The sequence below is a fragment of the Phyllostomus discolor genome, chromosome 2 (assembly GCF_004126475.2).
Source record: "Phyllostomus discolor isolate MPI-MPIP mPhyDis1 chromosome 2, mPhyDis1.pri.v3, whole genome shotgun sequence".
Lineage (NCBI taxonomy): Eukaryota > Metazoa > Chordata > Mammalia > Chiroptera > Phyllostomidae > Phyllostomus > Phyllostomus discolor.
Genome location: NC_040904.2, coordinates 209,884,971 through 209,904,324, shown reverse-complemented (window position 1 = coordinate 209,904,324; position 19,354 = coordinate 209,884,971). Strand labels below are relative to the sequence as shown.

At 57.8% G+C, this 19,354-nt stretch overlaps 2 protein-coding genes across 2 annotated transcripts; one reads left to right on the top strand and one right to left on the bottom strand.

The window, feature by feature from the left end:
* Nucleotides 1-1,890: 1,890 nt before the first annotated feature.
* POLR2F (RNA polymerase II, I and III subunit F) lies at nt 1,891-12,673 on the bottom strand. Its single transcript, XM_028533056.2, has 5 exons — nt 12,550-12,673; nt 10,467-10,536; nt 7,991-8,121; nt 2,530-2,601; nt 1,891-2,072 (listed from the first exon to the last, which is right to left on the bottom strand). Exons 1-5 carry the CDS (start codon nt 12,567-12,569, stop codon nt 1,982-1,984), a joined length of 384 nt encoding a protein of 127 aa, XP_028388857.1. The 5' UTR covers nt 12,570-12,673; the 3' UTR covers nt 1,891-1,981.
* A 51-nt stretch (nt 12,674-12,724) lies between these two features.
* C2H22orf23 (chromosome 2 C22orf23 homolog) lies at nt 12,725-19,246 on the top strand. Its single transcript, XM_036019611.1, has 7 exons — nt 12,725-12,878; nt 13,164-13,275; nt 14,311-14,373; nt 17,013-17,195; nt 18,152-18,286; nt 18,468-18,568; nt 18,748-19,246. Exons 2-7 carry the CDS (start codon nt 13,173-13,175, stop codon nt 18,817-18,819), a joined length of 657 nt encoding a protein of 218 aa, XP_035875504.1. The 5' UTR covers nt 12,725-12,878; nt 13,164-13,172; the 3' UTR covers nt 18,820-19,246.
* The last annotated feature ends 108 nt before the right edge of the window (nt 19,247-19,354 follow it).

Sequence of the window (19,354 nt, the reverse complement as noted above, 5' to 3'; positions counted from 1 at the left end):
CCATAGCATAGAGCCCGCCCGACGCCGTACCACCGCCGAGATGTGCTGTGTCCTGACCTGCCAGACCAGCCACCGTAGGAAAAAACTACAGTGGGTGCAGCTGGCAGCGTTCTCAGAACCCCGGTGCTGGCCCCTGGATGTCTCCTCTGTACCGAGGTGCTGTCCCACGTGCAGTGGCCCGTCCTAGAACTGTGCTGCGGGTCCGTCAGCACGACCCTCGTGTGCTCAGGACTCTCACAACCCGCCCCTTCACCTCTACCGAAAACCAGGGTACCCGCCCGTCTCCAGTCTGTTCCCCGCCCCTACTCTCTGGGGCCTCTGCGCGTCACAGACTGACTGGGAGTCAGTCGCCGGGGACACGGGAAGAGGGGAGATGGCCCCACAGAGGACAAGGGACCCTGGAGAAGCAGGAAGACCTGGCTCCTGGGCAGGTGCTCCTGGGGAGGGCTGCGGACTACGCTCAGGCCCGGCCAGCTGAGTAGCAAGGGACGGCCTCCCTAAAGGAGGAGCAGGATGGACAGGAGGCGGCGGGAGGAAGAACACCCCCTTGTCCATCTCCCCATCCCCTATCCCCTAAGGGTTAACCCCCACCCCCGGCCCCAGTGCCCCTCCCCCCCAAACCTCATCTCCCTTAATCACATCTGATACTGAGCGGCCCAGCGGGAACAAAGAGACCATTTAGAGAAACGGGGCCGAGAAAGTGACCCCCGCACCCTGGGGCGGCCGCCTGGACGCCAGCACAAAGGCGGCATTTCAGAGCTGAAATTTCAGCACCCAACTTGATTAAAGGATTCCTCGGGCCTGGGGGAGGGGGGCGGGGGGTGCAAAGTCCACTGCTCCCCGAGTTAACCCTTCTCCAAGGTAGCAAATACCCCTCCCGGGGCTGCTCAGGACCCCCAGCCTGTCCAGTGCACACCCACCCGGGGGGCCTGGCCCCTTGCAGAGGTCAGGCTAGCCTGGCTCCTCTCCTCCCTGCGAGGGCAGCGGGCAGCAAGGGGGAGGTAAGGCTGGAGTATTCGGGCAGCCAAGTTCCCCTCCTGTCTCTGCCGGGGTCCATACAAACCCTGCCCCCGCAGCCCCACCCTCCCCAGAAGGAGGTCTCAGCACAGGCTGGGCAAGCGGGGTGAAGGGGGCCGGGCCCATCGGAACCTAGGACAGGGATGAGGGCCCCACTCCTGATTCATGGCCACGCCTCAGACCCAGGAGCCCTGCGTCCCTGCCCACTGTGACCCCGGCGCCCACCCCAGTCAAGGCCTCAGAAGGTCACAGAGCCCACACAGAAGGGGAAGGACATGTCCATCCAGAGGCCAGGGAAGAGAGGGTGCGGGTGGGGCAGACCAGAGGCGGGCCCTGGAGAGCAGTGTGCGGCAGTGGCCTGAGGAGTGGGGACAGGGCGGAGCGGGCGGGCAGGTGCCGGGTCCCTGCTCCAGCTGACGCACCCAGCAGGGCGCTGCTGGGGAGGGCGGAGATCCCCGGGTCCCCAGCTTCCTGCTGGGCCGCTGCTCCTGAAAGGGGATCCGAGCCCATGATAAGGGGCTCGAGGCAGGTCCTCAGGAAACAATGGGCGGCTTGATGGGACCTGCTCTGTGATACTCCTGAGAAGGGAGAAGCCCCTGCAGCCAGTCCCCACTGGAAAGGAAATTGGGGGTTTCCATGGAAACCAGCTCCCTGGGCACAAAGGCTGGTCTGTGTGCTGGGAAGGCAGCTGAGGTGTCTCCCCGCAGCAGCCTTTGGAGCGGGGAGATGGAGGGAGGGACTCGGGGTACCCACAGGGGCAAGGGCCCTTGTGCCTCTTGCAGAGCTGACAGTCCCGGGGCCACCGGGACGGGTGCAGCCTGCACACAGCGGGGCAGAAGCGGGTGGGCACCGCAGACAGCCGGAGGCACAGGGTGGAAAGGTCGAACAGTTTATTATTTACACGTACAAAGAGTGTGAGGGACAGGGGCGGGGGACGAGGCACAGCCGGGAAGGTGAGGCCGACTCAGTCGGTGATGATGAGCTCGTCCACCCCCCAGTCTTCGTAGCTGCCATCGGGCAGGTAGCGCCGGATGATGATGGGGATCTTCCGGGCCCTGGGCAGGGGAGAAGGCACAGGCATGTGAGGGCTGGAGACGCCCGCGCTGCGGCAGGAGGTGCAGGGGGCACAGGAGAAGTCTCAGGAGCATCCTGCCGGGCTGAGCGTACTTTGTAGGGAAGGAATCACAGTAAAAACAGGAAGTGCCCGCATCCCTGAGGGAGGGGGCGGTGGGGACAGCAGGTCTGGGAGAGCTCTGCCCCCCCCACCTCCCCCACCCCCCCGTGGCTGAAGGGCCGGGGAGGAGGAGCACAGGGCAGACAGCAGGTTCTGACAACCAGGAGTGGCCCACGTCTCCTCAGTGCCCTCCCCTCCGCCGGCCCTCCCTCCGCTCTCCTGCTGGGCTGACTGCAGAACAAGCTGAGGGCCCACAGGAGCAAGCACAGCTCCCCCAGCCAGCGAAGTGGGGGTCAGGGTGGGCAACAGAGAACCCAGAGCACGATCTGGCGACTTACTTGAGCTCTTTCATGGCGATGAGCAAGGGGTCCGTCTCCCCCTCCAGCTCCACCATCACCGGGGCGCACATCCTGTGGGAGCAGGGACAGGCGTTGGGGAGGCTGCAGGCACAGCCAGAAAGGCCCGGCAGGGAGTCGGGGGTGGGGCCGGGGCCTATTTCACAAACAGGACGGGCACCCCCCTCTCCTCACCTAGAAAGGCAGGCAGGTGTGCCATGGAGGGGGGGGGCAGTGGCTCAGGGGCACAGTGAGGGCCCGTGAGTGGGAGCCAGTAGACCAGATTTAAAGTTTGCCTCCAAAGACACGGAATCTGTCTCCGAATCTCAGTACCCTTGTTTGACAAGGAGGACAGAAGGCCCCGCCTTCGCCTGCAGTGCGGCTGGGACGCTCCTCGCCGGCTGACAGGCAAAGCCGCACTAAGCACCACATGTCAGTCTCTTAACATGGTTCTTCCACGGATTATTTCATCCGAGGTGAGTACTAGGGTTACTTCTGTCTTACTCGTGAGGGAACGGAGGCACAGAGAGGTCAGTAACTTGCCCTAGGTAACACAGCAGTAAGTGGCAGAGCCAAGATTTGAACCCTGCAGGCTCCGACCTACTGTGCTGTAACACCTCCCATTTATAAACCAAGGATACGCACACCTAAAAACAGCACTGGCCTGGCTGGCGTAGCGCAGTGGATTGAGCGTGGGCTGCGAACCAAAGTATCGCAGGTTTGATTCCCAGTCAGGGCACATGCCTGGGTTGCAGGCCAAGGCCCCCAGCAACCGCACATTGATGTTTCTCTTTCTCTCTTTCTCTCCCTCTCTCTCTCTCCCCCTTCCCCTTCTAAAAATAAAAAAAATAAAATCTTAAACAAACAAACAAACAAAAAAAACACAGCACTGGGAACGGGACAAGACGAAGTTTTAACCACAAGGCCACCCGACATTCATCAAGTCAGCTCCCCTCCCAGGGGCCCCCCCAGGGCCTCGGCAGGCTCACTCCAGCACAAAGACACCGCCTCGCGCAAGGGCTGCCTCCGGGGGGAGCCTCCACCCGGCCCCCGTGACTGGCCTCAGGGCCCGGCCCGGCTTCCTTTCCTATCCAGGCACTGCGCCCTCGGCAGTCCCAGCTTCCAGTCTCCACGCGGCTTCATCGGGTGCGCTCCTGCTGACCTCCCTTCCACGACGCCCACGGCCAGAAGGCAGAACCCAGCCCGGCCCCTGCTCACCTCCCCAGCACCTCCTCATGCCGCTTGCCTGAGTTCCCCCCACACCAGACTCCTGAGGCGTCCTGGACAGACGCTGTGGTTACCCTTCTGAGTCCTCATTCGAGCTCTTCCTCCCCTGCAGGCCCGCGGGAGACGCGGATGTCTCCGCCCTGGGGACCGTGTGCCACACCCTGCACCCTCGGTGCCGGCTCACTCGCACGTGCTCCCTCGGCCCCGCCTCCTGAGCTCTAACACTGCGTGTTCGGAGTCGTCCGCATTAGACCATGACGGGCGCCCGGTGGCCCAGGGCGTGCCCCAGCACATCCTGGAGGCTCTGAACACAAACGGGGGGGGGGGGGGGGGGGGGGCCAGTTCCCGGCCCACCTCCTCTAGGAAGCTGCCCTTGATGGTTCCAGCTCAGGTTTGTACTCAAGGGTCCCAAACCTGATGGTGGAGATTACTAGGAGCAAACGCTAAAACCCGAGATCCCAGGCAGGTCCTCTTCCCAGACCCTCAGAGTAGACTGTCCAGTGGAGGGGCCCGAGAACCTGCGTCTGCAAAACCCCCTGGCAATCAGCCGGTCTGAGGGCCACCGTTTGCGCCAAGTCAGTCGCTAGTTTTATTACCAAATACTTTGATACCTCCTGGTCTGTCCAGGAGGTATCCAGCCATGCAATATGGAAAACAGAGACGTTTACTGGAGAAGACACAAGATACAAGGAACGTTGCACACAGGACAATGACCCCTCAGTCCCCGTCAAAACAGGCACCGAGGGACCTCACACAGTTCTCCCAGTCACCACCAGCTGCCTCATCGTCTTTCCCTGAATCTCACTGACGGTCTGAAATCTCTTCTCTCTCAAAGGTGATTTTAGTTTTAGGAAAAGCCAGAAGTCACAGGGCGCCAAATCTGGGCTGTAGGGGGACCGAGTCACCTGGCTGACTTGGTGTTTCGCCAAAAAACTCTGCACGAGGCCTGATGCATGAGTGAGAACGCTGTCGTGGTGAAGCTGCCAGTCCCCACTCGCCCACAGCTGCGGCCCTTGGAGCCACCTGAGCAGTTTCCACGGAGGAGTGCTCAAGCCCAACGCAAAATCTGACGCAGACTCATTGCTCTGCTTGCCCAGTCATTTTGAATGTGACGGCCACATAGTACCCATGCTCAGTCAACGGTGTCTACCACCCTCGCTGACTAGTACAGTGAAGTCGTCACTGTTCACACATGTGCATTCCAGCCCACTCGCCTGGGCTGCCAGGTGACATCGATGTCGTGCAAACCATTCTCGTTATATTAACAGTGGCTGGATTTTTTCAGGACAAGTCTCAGTATTACTCCCCAAAGCCTAAAAAGTTCTCCAGGGCAGAGAGCAAGCGCTTAACTTTCCCCGTATCCTCTCTCAATAAGTATTAAAAGTTTAAAGGATGTGGCAAAATGCCAGCCTTCTTTCATTCAAGACAGGAAGAATCAAGAGCATCCACTCATCCGGCCAGCCCTACTGTGTGTGCGCAAAGTGCCCAGTGTGAGAGCACCCTTCAGGTCTGCCGGCCCCAGAGCCTCCACAAGAGAGACCTGGCCGGATCCTTAGGAGGCGACTGTGGCGCACATCAGCCACTAGGTGGTGCTAGTGAAAAGAGTGAGACTCCATCCAAAGAGCACCCAGGACGCGTTTACTTGGCACCTAGACGCAGGCTGCATGCCTGCTGCTAGGGATAGGCAAGGGACAGGGAAAGCCCTGGCTGCCTGCTGCTCACCGCGGGCAAGGACTGCCAGACAGCGGCGTGCTACTCCTTCGTCGGAAGGGCCACTGCGGACCCAGCGAGGTGGGGCCGTGCCTGGTTCCCAGGGAAAAGCAGGCTGCCGGGACCCGGTCGTGTTCTGAAGGCCTGCCTGCACACTCAAGTGTTGCACGGTGCCCACCAAGTGCACACCCATCTTCCAAAACTGTCACTCAAAGCACCAGTGACATCTTCTCCAGTCTTGTACCCCAAGCCACGTGCCACTCCCACCACAGGCCACTTGCCCGCCTCCTTCAGACCTGTCCTGATGATGTTGGTGGCCCCTGGGTACCGTTAAAACCACCTCCCTCCCCCCGACCACCTGCACTCTAACCTCTTCACAGGCTTTCCTGTCACCCCTGCAATTACTCCCTTCTCCCCTTTCTGCACCCCTCGAATGGCACTGCAGCTGCCTGCCTTGGGGTCGGGACATTTCGTAAAGGGGTCCAGCTCCCTGCGAGGAGGTACGCACTGGAGGTCAGGGGGCTGCGTCTCATCATCTTTGTGTCCCCAACAGGAGCCAGCGCAGCGCCTACTCCGTGGTGGGAGACTCTACCTTGCATACAACCGGTAGACTTGTTTGAAAAAGAGTTTAAGGATTACTCTCACGCCCTGGCTGGCGTAGCTCAGTGGATTGAGCGCGGGCTGGGAACCAAAGTGTCCCAGGTTCGATTCCCAGCCAGGGCACGTGCCTGGGTTGCAGGCCATAACCCCCAGCAACCGCACATTGATGTTTCTCTCTCTTTCTATCTCCCTCCCTTCCCTCTCTAAAAATAAATAAATAAAATCTTAAAAAAAAAAGAGTGCTAATAATATAGAATATCTTTAAAAAAAAAAAAAGAATTACTCTCTTTGCCGAGTCACTTTCAGCATAGAGGAGCACTGGCACACCAACATAACACTTTGCAATGATGAGAACGTCCTCTACCTGCACTGCCCGTCACGGAAGCCCCAGCCACGGGTGCCCACTGAGCACGTAGAACGTGGCCAATGAAACCCAACAGCTGAACTTCCACTTACGTTAAACGTAAAAGGCCGTACGGAGCTCGTAGCTCCCAGAATCTATGGTGCAGGCCGGAGGACCTGGGCCCCAGGGACACCAAAACTGTCCCTCGAAGCACGGCTCTGATTTCTCCCAGACCAGCAGGGACGGCCACCAGGCTGGCGAGAGGTCCTCTGCTGTAGAACGAGCGGTGCTGCCTGACTGTGGGACCTGTCACCGAGGAGGACACGCGGTCCTCTCCACCCACAGGACTGGCGATCAGGTCCAACGTCAACTGACAGCGAGGGAGGGGGGCGCACGGACCTGGCGTCAGCACCAGTCCATTCCTTTCAGTCCATTGCCCACCACGCCCCACCCGAAGTGACCCTCCTTCCAGATCACCACCGCTGCCCACACCAGCTTATGAGAACTCTGAGCAGAGCTCCTGCCCTCGGCCCCCTGTTGCCCTGGGAGACCTCCCGTGACAGAGACAGGATCACACCTGCCCTCCCTGTCTCCCCACTCGCTCCTCCCCAGCACGAAGGAGTAACTTGCCTGACACGGGAACCTGGGGGAAAGCCGGCATCTGTGGCCTGTTTTGAGAGTCCCCGCTTTCTCAAAGCCACCCGCCTGCAGACAGGGTGCCGTCACAAGGTCCCTGACCCTGGAAGGCAGGCCTGCCCTGGCAGACGCAGCCTCCGGATGCCTGCACGCCTGAGCGCGCACTCCCCAGCAAGTCCCATCTCTGCCTACCCACTGGCTATCTCCTGGACCTTGTGATTCTTTAACTGGGTCCAAATGTGGAAGAGAAAGAAAGGTTGCCAATTTCAAGTCCCCAGAAGTCCACCACTGTTCTGTTTTCACGTCTCTAGTACGGCCTCTATGTGGAGAGGTCTCCCGTCCTCTGAGCTGGCCACAGTGGACCTCCCATCAAAAACCACCAGCCCACCCTGGCTGGCATAGCTCAGTGGATTGAGCTCGGGCTGCAAACCAAAGCATCCCAGGTTCGATTCCCAGTCAGGGCACATGCCTGGGTTGCAGGCCACGGCCCCCAGCAACCACACATTGATGTTTCTCTCTCTTTCTCCCCCCCTTCCCTCTCTAAAAATAAATAAATAAAATCTTTAAAATAAAAAGAAAAAGAAGAAAAAAAAAAAAGAACCACCAGCCCTATGTGGGCTGACACAGCCCCCCAAATGAACTGACCCACAACGGCCTAGGGCTGTCTAAATCCAGTTTTTTTTCCTTTACTACCCTGAGAGGCAATCACCGATTTCTGTATTTTGTTGTTACTTGTCTGCTATACTGTTATTTGACTTCTTAGATGGTCAAGTCCTATTTCCCCTGTTGGATCGCAGACTCCCTGAGGGCAAAGGTCCAGCACACAGCCTGGCACACGGAAAGAGCTCCCCCCCCACTCGGCCTGTGAAAGCGGTGCTGGGCCACACCGCTCACCCGGAGGCGTGCTGTGGCCGGGCGGGTGGAAGGGACAGGGAGGGGCACACTCACGCGATCTGGAGGGCGCGGGTGCCCAGCACGCGGGCTCGCTCGTACTTGGTCATGTATGGGGTGGTGATTCGCTTCTGGTTGGCCTGCGGTCGCTCTCCGGAGGGGAGGATCTCCACGTTCTCCTGGCCCTCCTGGACGCCAAGGCAGAAAAATAGGGAAAAGCTCAGGGTGTGCTGTTGGGAGGGGGAGGGGCGGGGGCAGTGACCATCACCACCACCCCCTCCGCCACTGCTTATTACGTGCCAGCGACCTCGCAGCTGCCCTACGGGCACCTTACTTAGCCCTCGTGTGACCTTACGAGGCAGGGACTGTGGTGCCACTTTAGAGGCCCGGGGAGTTAGCTGACTTGGCCCAAGTCTCAGACCCAGTAAAAGAAAAGCATCGTGACCGGGACTCCAGGGCCAGCTGCCCCGTCCAGGAGAGAAGCAGAGGCCGAGAGGTGGGGTGGCCAGGGGCGCCGGCCCTGTGTGAAGAAGGCCTTGGGCAGAGATGACAGATCACCCTCAGCAGGAAGCGAGAACAAGCGTCCACCTTCAGACAGGACAACTGAGTCCAAGGGTCAAGGGGCTGCAGGGTCAGAGTGAAGGCAGCCACACGCTGGATGTTCCCATATATACACATACTCATACATTCAACGGGCACTCGTTAAGCGTTGGTCGCACGCCAGACGGCAGAACAGCGGAGGGTCCCTGCTCTCAGAGAACGCACATCTGGGAGGAGACCAGAGTGAACACCACGCCGGCGCTTTGAAGACATGCGAGTGTGCAACACAGGCACTGAGGGGGAGAGGGGCCCCTGAGTCATGCAGGGGTTGGGAAGACAGTCCGGAGACGAGACTCGAGCTCGTCTAGAAGAATGAGCAGTTCCCAAGCCAAGGAGGAAGGGAAGGGCATTCCAGGCAGGCTGAACCGCACATCCAAGGGAGAGAGGAGGGAGACCATGTACCGGGTTTGCTAACTAATTGTGGAGCCTAAACAGAGCAAAGGTACACACCTCGGGGTGAGGATTCTGAGCAGGAGAGAGACACGATTTGACTCAACATGGACAGTGGCTACTCCGGATACTCTGCAGGGGGAAGGGCAGAAGCCAGGAGACCGTTTTTAGGAGGACCGGTAGTAACGGATTGTGCCGGCAGGCAAGAGAGAGGACTCCGGCAGCAGAAAGGCAATCGGAGAGCCCGACGGCAGGAAATCCAGGAACACGATTTCCGCAGCGGCGCCGGCAAAAAGCAGGAGCGATCTGAACCAGGCTGAGCACGAGGTGTGTGGAAAGGAGGCGGGGCTGCACCACAAGTCAGAGGCAGAACTGACGGGGTGGGGGGACGGGCAGGGGAGCTGCAGGATGGAGAAGAGGTTTCTGACGCAGCGTACGGGTGCCGGAGAGAGCTGTGCAGAAAGTTCAGAGAGGGGGGCTTCAGCTTCCCTGCCTAAAACACCAAGCGACCGCTCTCTGCAGGAGACACAAAGCACTTCTTCCACCACCAGTCACACAAGACAGGAAGCCCTATTTTATTCATGGAGCCAGGAACCCATCCACGCAGTGACTCAAGCCAGAAATCCCAGAGTCATCCTTGCCATCTCCCGAGTTCCCCTCCCCATGTCCCACCCACCAAAATGCTTGCTCGTCACTGTCACTGACACCGGCAGTGCCCAGGTCCAAGCGGCAGGTCTCTCACCTGCGGGTCTAGGGGAGTCCCCTCACGGGTCTCTCTCCTCCACTCTTGCCCCTCCCCAATTCACCTTCCACTCTGAGGCCAGAATGCTATTTCTAAAATACAGGCTAGGCCCCGGCTGCTGTGGCTCCGTGGACTGAGCGCCAGCCTGTGAACTGAAAGGTCGCTGGTACAAGGCCCCATCAGGGCGCATGCCTGGGTTGTGGGCCAGGCCCCCAGTTGGGGACATGCAAGAGGCAATCAAATCGATGTCTCTCTCATACACGTTGGTGTTTCTCTCCCTCTCTTTCTCCTTCCCTTCCCCCCTCTCTAAAAATAAATTAAAATAAAAATCTTTTGTAAAAAATAAAATAAAATGCAAACTGGATCATGCCACTACCAAGCTCAAAACTCGTGGCTTCCCACTGCACTTAGGCTATGAAATCCGCCTGATCTGGGCCCTTACCTCCAGATCTACCCAGGTCACCCCCCGCCTCGGTCCTATGCAGCCCCACCCTGCAGAGCGCCGTGCACACAATAAACATTCAACACATCTGTTGAATGAATGAGGGTGACATTTCACCCACCGGTGAGCCCACTGTCCCAGAAGCCGTGGGCTGGTGGATCCAGGTGGACAAAAGCCCACAAGCCCACCCTGCAGGGTGTCTCCACGCCCCACGACTGAACCCTGCTCAGTCTCATGGGGTGCTCGTGGCGGGGGCTCTGACCACAGAACAGGAGGCAGATGTGCTCAGGGAACTGTCATCGGCCAGGTCATCTGGCAGCCTGGGCTGCAGAGGGAGGAGCCCAAGGCTAAATACTGACCTCCTCAGCATTCTCCAAGTCGTCTAGTCCTTCATCCTCTTCCACGTCATCAAAGTCGTCACCATCAAAGCTGCGCAAGAAGAGGCCAGTAGTTAGGGCATCACTTACTGGAACCAAAGAGGGAGAGGGGGGGGTCTCATCGGTACACAGGATGCACTCAGTAAGTATCCACTTAATGAGTGAATTGAACTTGTGCTTCATTCCACTCCTTCCAATGGACCCCTCAGCCCCCAAGGGTGCTGGGACTCCGTCGTCATCACTATTCCTTTCCTCTCTCTACAGGACCACTGCCAGCAGCACATAAGTGGGTATTACTGCCCAATCTTGAAAAACAAAACTTCTCCATTCCACAGAGCCCCAATTTCCATGCTCCCCTTGGGAGCAAAATTCATGGAATTCATGTCAGTTTCTCACTCTTCTCTTCCCATTCTGCCACAACTCTGCTTCATCAAAAGCAATCCTTCTTTCGAGTTTGTGAACGTTTCTCCATGGCGTGGGGGCGGGGGAGGACCTAGTACACGGTGACGGAAGATGGTGTGACTTGGGGTGGGCACACAGTGTGATACACAGATCGCTGCATCATAAAAATGGACACCTGAAACATATGATCCTATTAACCAAAGTCACCCCAATAAATTTAACTTAAAAATAATTCAATCTCCCTGGTTGGTGTGGCTCAGTGGATTGAGCACGGGCTTGCAAACTGAGGGGTTGCCAGTTCTGGGCTGTGGGCCAGGTGCCCAGTTGGGGGTGTGCGGGAGGGAGCGGATCAGTGTTTCTCTCCCACTCTTTCTCCTTCCCTTCCCCTCTCTGTAAAAGTAAATAAAGTCTTAAAAATAAATAAACCCGCCCTGGCTGGTGTAGCTCAGTGGATTGAGCGCAGGCTGCGAACCAGGTATCGCAGGATTGATTCCCAGTCGGGGCACATGCCTGGGTTGCCGGCCATGACCCCCAGTAACTGCACATTGATGTTTCTCTCCCTCTCTCTCTCTCTCCCTTCCCTCTCTAAAAATAAGTAATATCTTTAAAAGAATTTACAAAGAAATTTTTAATAAATAAATAAATAAACAAACAAACCCAATGGACTATTCTTGTTCTCATTTAGCTTGACCTACGTGCTAGCAAAACAGACCACTCTCTCTCCTCCACACACTCTCCTCACTGGACTACAAGGGCACCTCCCTCTCCTGGCCTTTCCCCCCTCCCTGGCTGCCCCTCCCGGCTTTGCAAAGCACTCCTGTTGGGATGCCCCCACACCCCGCCATCTCTTCTCACCGAGACTCCCCTGATGACCTCACCTGCTTCTTAGTTTTGACCGACAGGCTGACCACGCCCCTATTTTTACCTTCAGACCAGACCTCTCTCCTTGGGCCCCCACTTGAAAATCATTTTGGCCCTAGCTTCACAATAAATCCAGAATTCAAAGCCACTTCTCACTCCCTCTATGACTATCTCCCTAGGGCAAGCCACTACTTTCTCTCCCCAGATGACCGCCACCCTTCCAGACGGTTCTCCCCTCCGAGTCTCACTGGACCCTCTGCAGGAGAACTTCTACCCAGTAAGTCCTCACTTAACACTGTAGATAGGTTCTGCGACTTGAAGCAACACAGGGCCTAATGAAACCCATTTCACCACAGACTGATATAAACCGGAGTTAAGTTCCCACAGCATCTCATCAACGCTGGTACAAACTGACGTTACTCGGGGACCTGCTGTACTACGCGCTTCTACTGCCTAATCTCACCCGATGCCGTCTTAACCTGTGTATGGGCCTGCCCGTCTTCCGGAAAGGGAGCACGTGGGACTATGCCTAACACACCTCAATATTCCCAAAACAAGACGCAGCGCTCAGCTCAGGGGACGTTTGCTGGGAGACGCCTTGTCCACTGATCCTCTCTGTACCCTCCAGCCTGAGCCCTGCGGTGCCCGCGCCCTGGCTACGCTTCTGGCCCCCCACCCTTCCCTGCTCCCCGTCAGTAGCCCCAGTCCCTTAGATGCCTGGGTCCTCAGCCTCCTTCGACCCAGGCTCCTGCTTCACCCGCCTCTCCCGAGGATCCGCAAAGGCCACTTCGTCCGCACTCACTTGTCCTCGTTGTCTGACATGACGCCCGCGCCGCAGCGACCCGGGTCCGCGCCCCGGACCCGCGCGGAGGCCGACGCACAGCCTCCGCCAAGCGCAACGACTCGCGCACTCCACGCCTGCGCCGTGACCCCGAGGCAATCACTTCCAGGGGGCAGGCCAGCGCGGTAAGTGTGCGCATGCGCCGAGAAGCTAGCGCTCGTTACCATGGTAGCCAGAGCGTCTAGTTACCAGCCTCAGCGCGATGCCGCGGCAGAATCTCGGTTACGGTCTACGGAGACCAGCCGCCGCTGTCTGTGGGGCGACCCACCCAGCCGGGGCCTCACTTTAGGGTGAGGTTTCAATTTGAGCGTAACAGCCAACGGGCACTGCCGTGACCGCGGCTATCTGCAGGTCCCCTTCCTAGGGCTTTCCCTGCCACAGGCACCAGGTCAAGATGAGGTCCCCGTTCGTGAGTGTATCTGCCTGTGCATCTGTTCGGGGTGCAAGGATCGGGCACTGTCGCAATAGTGACGGGCGGCGTCGCTCCCAGACTTTGGGGGTGTTAGGGGCCTGGTGTGGGATTAGAGCTTGGACCTGGGCGACGGGATGTGTCATTGCGTTCTTTCCCTCCGCAGGGCCTTCCCATGGCTTCCCCGGAGAAGGTGGAGGCAGTGGCCAAAGGAAAGGGGTTCCGGCGCTGCCCCAAGCAGGCCACTTACACCCCTGAGACCTGCGAGCTCCTCAGAGGTCAGTGCGCTTCCAGGACAGGGGAAGCGCGGTGGTAACAGTTACTCCTGAAACTCAGGTCTCCCCCACGTGACCTGTGGCTTAGCCACTGTATTTTCATTTTACAGATGAGAAACCTTGGGTTCAGGAAGGTTCGGGTCCTACAACTACAAGTGGCCAAAAAATCAAAGAACTAAGCATTTTAGAGTAGAAAACTCCTGTGCATCCTTAGATCACACTTTGCATTCATTCCCTCGAGGGAAGCCTATCTCCTCCCCACCCACCACCACCACTGTGGGACCAACTGTTATTTACCTTCTCACTACCAAATGTTACCTTGCTCTTCACCGGACAGAGTGTCATCTGCAGTCAGCTGTCTGGTGTGTTCCACTGGGTCAGGACGTACCCAGCCTCCTGGCCTGTGAATTCCACCAGGGCGGGCAGGACTGTTCCTGCTTTGGATCCCGATCGTAGCTCCAGTGTCTGACAAACGCTTAATAAATACCTGTTCTTTCATTCATTCGCTCAATGAAAAAAAATTAAAAAGCCCACTATGTGCTTTAGACCTTGTGCTAGGTGCTGAGGATACAGCATAAAAGAAAAAGAAAGACCTGGCTGGCATAGCTCAGTGGATTGAGCACGGGCTGGGAACCAAAGTGTCCCAGGTTCGATTCCCAGCCAGGGTACATTTTTGGGTTGCAGGCCATGACCCCCAGCAACCGCACGTTGATGTTTCTCCCTCTCTCTCTCTCTCCCTTCCCTCCCTAAAAAAAAAAAATAAATAAAATCTTAAAAAAAAAAAGAAAAAGAAAACAGCAAAAATGGTTTTCTCTCATGGAGCTACTGTTTTAGTAGAAGGGTAACAAGTAATACATGAGTAAAACCCATATAACTCAGTGGTGAGTGCTATAGGCAAATAATGAAGCAGGGGAGGATGAGGGGGTACTCGGGTGCAGAGCGGGGGTCGGAGGCGACATGATTTTAAGCTGCAGTGGGGTGAGACGCAGGCTTCCGCTGGCAGCAGGGGCGGCCTCATTGGAGTGCTTTATCTTGCAGTGATGATGAAGGAGTCCAGACTGACCGAATTCCAACAGCGCCACATCATGGACACCATGAAAAGTAAGAGTCTGTCCACAGAGGCTTCCTGGGCGGAGGGATTCTGGGCCACGTTTCTAATGCTCCTCCATATTAAGGAGCAGGGGACGTCATTTTAAAAGGCCAACCCTGTATAGTGTAGCATTTTTCATCTTGCCCCTGGGGAGCCGACCTTACGGGACCTCTGTTATCCACCCCCCACCCCCGCCATGGGTGCTGGCGCAGCCACAAGCCTCCTGCCCAGCCAGCCTTCCCAGGAAATCACAGAGCGATCGAAACTTCCTGCCCAGCCAGAACCGTCTCAGAACTGTCCCGTCTGCAATCTGTCCCTTCCTGGTACGCACACCGTGGGAGCTCTCAGAGGAGAGGACCTGAGGCTCTATTCATTCATGGCTTAGCTGGCAGAGACAAGAGCACTGGCAGAATCCCAACTCGGGAAGCCCGTGCAAAGCTTTCCCACAGCTCACCTCTGACCACTCATTGTATCATTTAAATAAGAAGTGGAAGTGCATGGGCCCCATGTTCTGAAAGCAGCCTTGCTCCCTGAGATGTCTCTGAATCAGCATTTAATGGGCCAGAACAGAGGCCTTTAAGAGAGAGAGAGTGCGCCGGAGCAAGCCTGCCCAGTTTTAGTGGGATCTACCGAAAGCTGTTGCCTTCTCTGAAGAAGGGATGTGCCTTCCAGGAGGGCACCTGACCCGCCAGGGGAGCACAGGGAGCGGAGGGTCAGAGAGGCCCCTGTGGGCAGAGCCCCTTCAGCGCTGGCCTGGCGGAGGGAGGCTCCCTCGGGCCAGGTCAGGGGTCAGATGTCCTTCCTCACTGTGGACAAGGACAGCTCAGGCTGCTGGAGTGTCGTGACACATCTGAATCACGGCGCAGTCGCCACACTCAGCACTGCGCTGATAAACCCGTGTCCCCCGAAGCTTGATTACACAGACTATCCTAGAAACGCCACTAGGAGTGAACCCCAGGAGACCACAAACAACGTCTGTCCTGGTCCCCGCGGTGGCCCCAGCGCCTGGGCGCTCAGTATTTAGTGAAGGATGAACGGCGTTGGTGGCTGGGCCACCACCAACCCCCAGTAGTGTCGTTCCCCTTGGAAGTTTTGTTTTTCTTTTTTTAAATTGCCTCCAAGTATTTGTGTGGAGTCTGCTTTCTTCTAGAATCTCCTCTTAACCAAATCCTACTGTTGTTTTGAGCTATAGTTCAAATTCTGTCGAAAGCCACACGTTTCTCTCCTTCACCTGGACTCCCAGAACCACTCAGGCCGTGGCTGTTTGCTGGGAACGGGCCAAGGGAAGAGGCAGCATTGGCGCCGGACGGGCAGTAGCAGGGAGGGGAGGGAGTGGGAGGGACATTCCAGGAGGCACGGCATCTCTTTAGAAACGAGAGATGTGCAAAGCCCTGGCTCCCGGTGGAGGACGCGTGAAGGGGAAGGTCAGTGAGAATTCCTGGCAGCCCCATCCTTCCGGGTCCGCAGGGCGGACAACTCAGTCATGACTCCTCATCTCCCAGACCCCCCATCCAGCCCCTCAGCCAGCCTGTTGCTTGACCTTCAGTCCGTACTGACACCTCCGACCGCCCCTGCCCTTGGCCCCCACACTGTGATTTCAACAGCAGCCAAGGGGATCCCGTCATCCCCCCGCTCGAAACCCTCCGGCAGCTTCCACCCTCGCGCAAAGTGAGAGCCCACCTCCCCAGAGGCCTACGAGGCCCTGTACTTCTCTTGTCTTCCATGCCCTCTGACCTCTGCTCCCACTACACCCCTACCCCGTGCTCACTGCTTTCCCCGCACCCCAAACACTGCAGGTGCATTCCCACCTCGGGGCCTTCGCTCTAGCTGTCCCCTCGGCCTCGGATGCTCTGCCCTGACGTATCTACAATGCTGGCCCGCCCCCCCCACCACTGTTGGGTCTCGTCTCAAACAGTACCCTCTCCACGAGGGCTTCCCTGGCTCCCCAATGTAAATTGCAAACCCCGCGGTGGCGAACCCTGTGCTCCACCACCTGACATGCTGTACGCAGGTGTTTCATCTCCTCCGCAGCCCCGGTGCGGGCGCACCAAGGCAGGCCTCCGTCTGTCTCCCTTACCACCGTCCCCGCAGCGTGCTGGGCCGCGGCAGTGGGGAGGGAATCTATGACCCCCCCAACCTCCCCTCACACGTGGACCAAGCAGGTGCTAGGAACCCACCTATACAAACAGAAGCGCCAGTAGGAGGCCTTGACGTACAGGAGTGTTTACTGGAGCACAATTTGAAGCAGTAAAAAAAAAAATAACAAAAACAGCCTGAATTTCTGAAACTAGGAGACTCATTGCAGATAGAACGTAGCCATTGTGAGGACCAGCACATGACTGTGAAAAACCAGCCACGTATAAATGGGGTGGTCGGAGGGGTGTTCAGGGGGAGTTGTTGAGTGAACAGAACACAGTATGGCGGGCTGCTTGAAAATCAAGCCTTACATGAGTGCATGTATCTTTGTGTTTATATATGCACCAGAAAGAAAGAACCAAGACCACCAAATTGTTACCATTGCTCCTTGTAGAGGGGGGTTGGAAGGGAAGACTATGCTGTGCTGTTGGCCGTGTTGTAACAGGCAGGCGTTTATTAAATGAAAGAAAAAAGGAAGCCAGCAGATTCCCCCACTCCGACCCCCCTTTCCCAGGAGGAGACACGCTGCCCCTCCACTGCAGCCCGACGTGCAGCCAGAGGGTGCTGCCTCCCAAGCAGCCGGACCCCGCCATCTGCCTGCCCCCCATCCTGGTGGCCCGGTCCCACCTCCGGCCGGCCAGCCTGTGCCAGGCCAACGGGGCCTACAGCCGGGAGCAGTTCAAGCCTCGAGCCACACGTGAGTCAGAGGGCCTTGATCAGAGGCCCCCCCTCCTCTGCGTCCCTTCCTGAGGGGCTGGGGGTGCGGGAGGGCTGCCAGCCCACAGGGCAAGTGAGCACGCAGCTAATCAGTCTCCCGCTGCTCATACCAGTGCCCTTGAGCCTTGGCACGTGAGCTGGGCACACTGCAGGGGAAGCCCGTCAGGCTGTCCTTCTTCAAAATTTTCCCGGAATGCCCCCTGGCTGTTGTGGCTCAGCGGATTGAGCACTGGCCTGCGAACCAAGGGGTCACAGTTCGGTTCCCTCTTGGGGCACGTGCCTGGGTTGTGGGCCGGGTCCCCAGCAGGGGGCGTGCGAGAGGCAGCCACACACTGATGTTTCTCTCCCTCTCTTTCTCCATCCCTTCCCATCTCTCTAAAAATAAATAAATAAAATCTTTAAAAAAAATAAGAATGGATGAAATCTTAAGCAAAAAAAAAATTTTCAGGATGCTCTTTAACAATTAACTAGATTCTGTCAGTCTCTGATGAGTGGCTGACTGTCAGATCACATGACTGCCGCTCTCTTGAGTGGACACGGTACCTCGAATGCAGAGCGTCCTGCACCCCGGCCTCCTTCAGGGAGCCGTCCGCCCCCTTCCTCCTTGGCACTTGACCTCTCGGCCCAGACCTTCCCACACCCCACACAGCCTCTCCACGCAGGCTGCTACACGGCCATCACTGAGGTTCCTTAGCCTTGCTCTGTCCCACAGCAGTGAGTGGCTTTCGACAAAGGTCTCTTCTTGGTGCTTTCACCCCCCTTTCCCGCCTGTCTTGACGTGACAGGCCCAGGAGCACCCTGGGTAGACAGTGCGGGGACAGCAGAAGCCCACCCCCTGTTACCCTGGCCCCTTGGGGCAGGCATGCGTGATTGGGAACACGGGCCGTGAAGGGGGTGCCCTTCCGGCCTGAACAAGGCCTTTCCTGGGCCTTACAGGGGATCTGGAGAAGGAGAAGCGAAGACTCCAAAATATCTTTGCCATGGGAAAGGACAAAGGGGAGCGGAAAAGGAAGCCCCCTCCTACAAAGCAACAAAAGTCCCCGGTCCCCGAGCCAGACCGCTTTGAAGAACGTGAGCCCCGATGGGCCAGTCGTGCTGGGGAGGGCGGTGGGTGTGGGGAGGGGCCGCCAGCTGGACAGAGCCCCTTCCTCTCCCGGAGAGGCCACCCCTGCTCCCACCGCCCCCCCCTCCCCTGGGAGCCTGGCGGCCCCCGTTGCCCTGTACGATGATGACGACCCTTCTCCCCGTCCAGTGGTCAAGGAAATTCAGGAGAGGAAAGAGTTCCTGGCTGACATGGAGGCCCTGGGCCAGGGCAGGCAGTACCGAGGGATCATTCTTGCTGAAATCTCCCAGGTAGGAGAAGCCACGGGCCAGTGGGAGGGGACGCAGCCACCACCATGTGGGGGACGTGATTTGCGTAGAAATGAAGGGCCAGCTGCGGCTGAGGCCCGGGGAGTCCAGCTCAGCCCCCCTCTCTGTCGTCCCCTGGAGTTCCTCCCCCGACACCCAGCTCTCCCCGATGCCCTCTGCAGAAACTGCGGGAGATGGAAGACATCGACCACCAGAGGAGCGCGAAACTCAGGGAGGCTCTCGTCCCGGCCTAATCTGACTGCTGGAGTAGCCCAGCCTCAACCAGCGGAGCCCACGCCCTTGCCAAGCAGGGTCATTCCCGGGCCCGCCCACCCAGCCTGGCCTTCTGCCACATCAGACGGGCACACGGCACTGCCCGGGCCTGGTGTTCTCCGAGCACAGGAGGCACCCCAGAGACCCAGTCACATACACACACGACTTGGAATCTTTTCTTGGGGAAAAGCGAGGCTTGAGTCCCCCCATCATGGGTGAATGTCCAAGTGCATCCGAAGGGCCCTCTCCCACCATCGCCGCCCCACTGTGCCTGGCCACGTTTAGCCTTCTGAGCTCGGGGACGGATATCCCTTCCTTCCTCCCGTCTCAGTGACTGCCACCTGGACTGACAGCCACAGGCGAGTGTTTAACCACTGTGGTTAATTGGCCGATAAAACACACTTAACGTGGGTCAGTGCACATATTGCTTTGTTTTCAGAGGGATAAGACTTATTTGTTGAAGGAGTGAGAATGCTTCAAGCATGTCTCTAGCTGTTTGCACATGTCAAGCGGGAA

Coding starts and splice junctions, on each gene's coding strand:
- POLR2F (XM_028533056.2), bottom strand. CDS start 12,569: ATGTCAGACAACGAGGACAA. Junction 2,602..7,990: donor ACCCGCGCCCTCCAGATCGC/GTGAGTGTGCCC, acceptor CTGCTCCCACAG/GATGTGCGCCCCGGTGATGG. Junction 2,073..2,529: donor ATCGCCATGAAAGAGCTCAA/GTAAGTCGCCAG, acceptor TCCCCTGCCCAG/GGCCCGGAAGATCCCCATCA.
- C2H22orf23 (XM_036019611.1), top strand. CDS start 13,173: ATGGCTTCCCCGGAGAAGGTGGAGGCAGTGGCCAAAGGAAAGGGGTTC. Junction 14,374..17,012: donor CATCATGGACACCATGAAAA/GTAAGAGTCTGT, acceptor CCCCTTTCCCAG/GAGGAGACACGCTGCCCCTC. Junction 17,196..18,151: donor GTTCAAGCCTCGAGCCACAC/GTGAGTCAGAGG, acceptor TGGGCCTTACAG/GGGATCTGGAGAAGGAGAAG.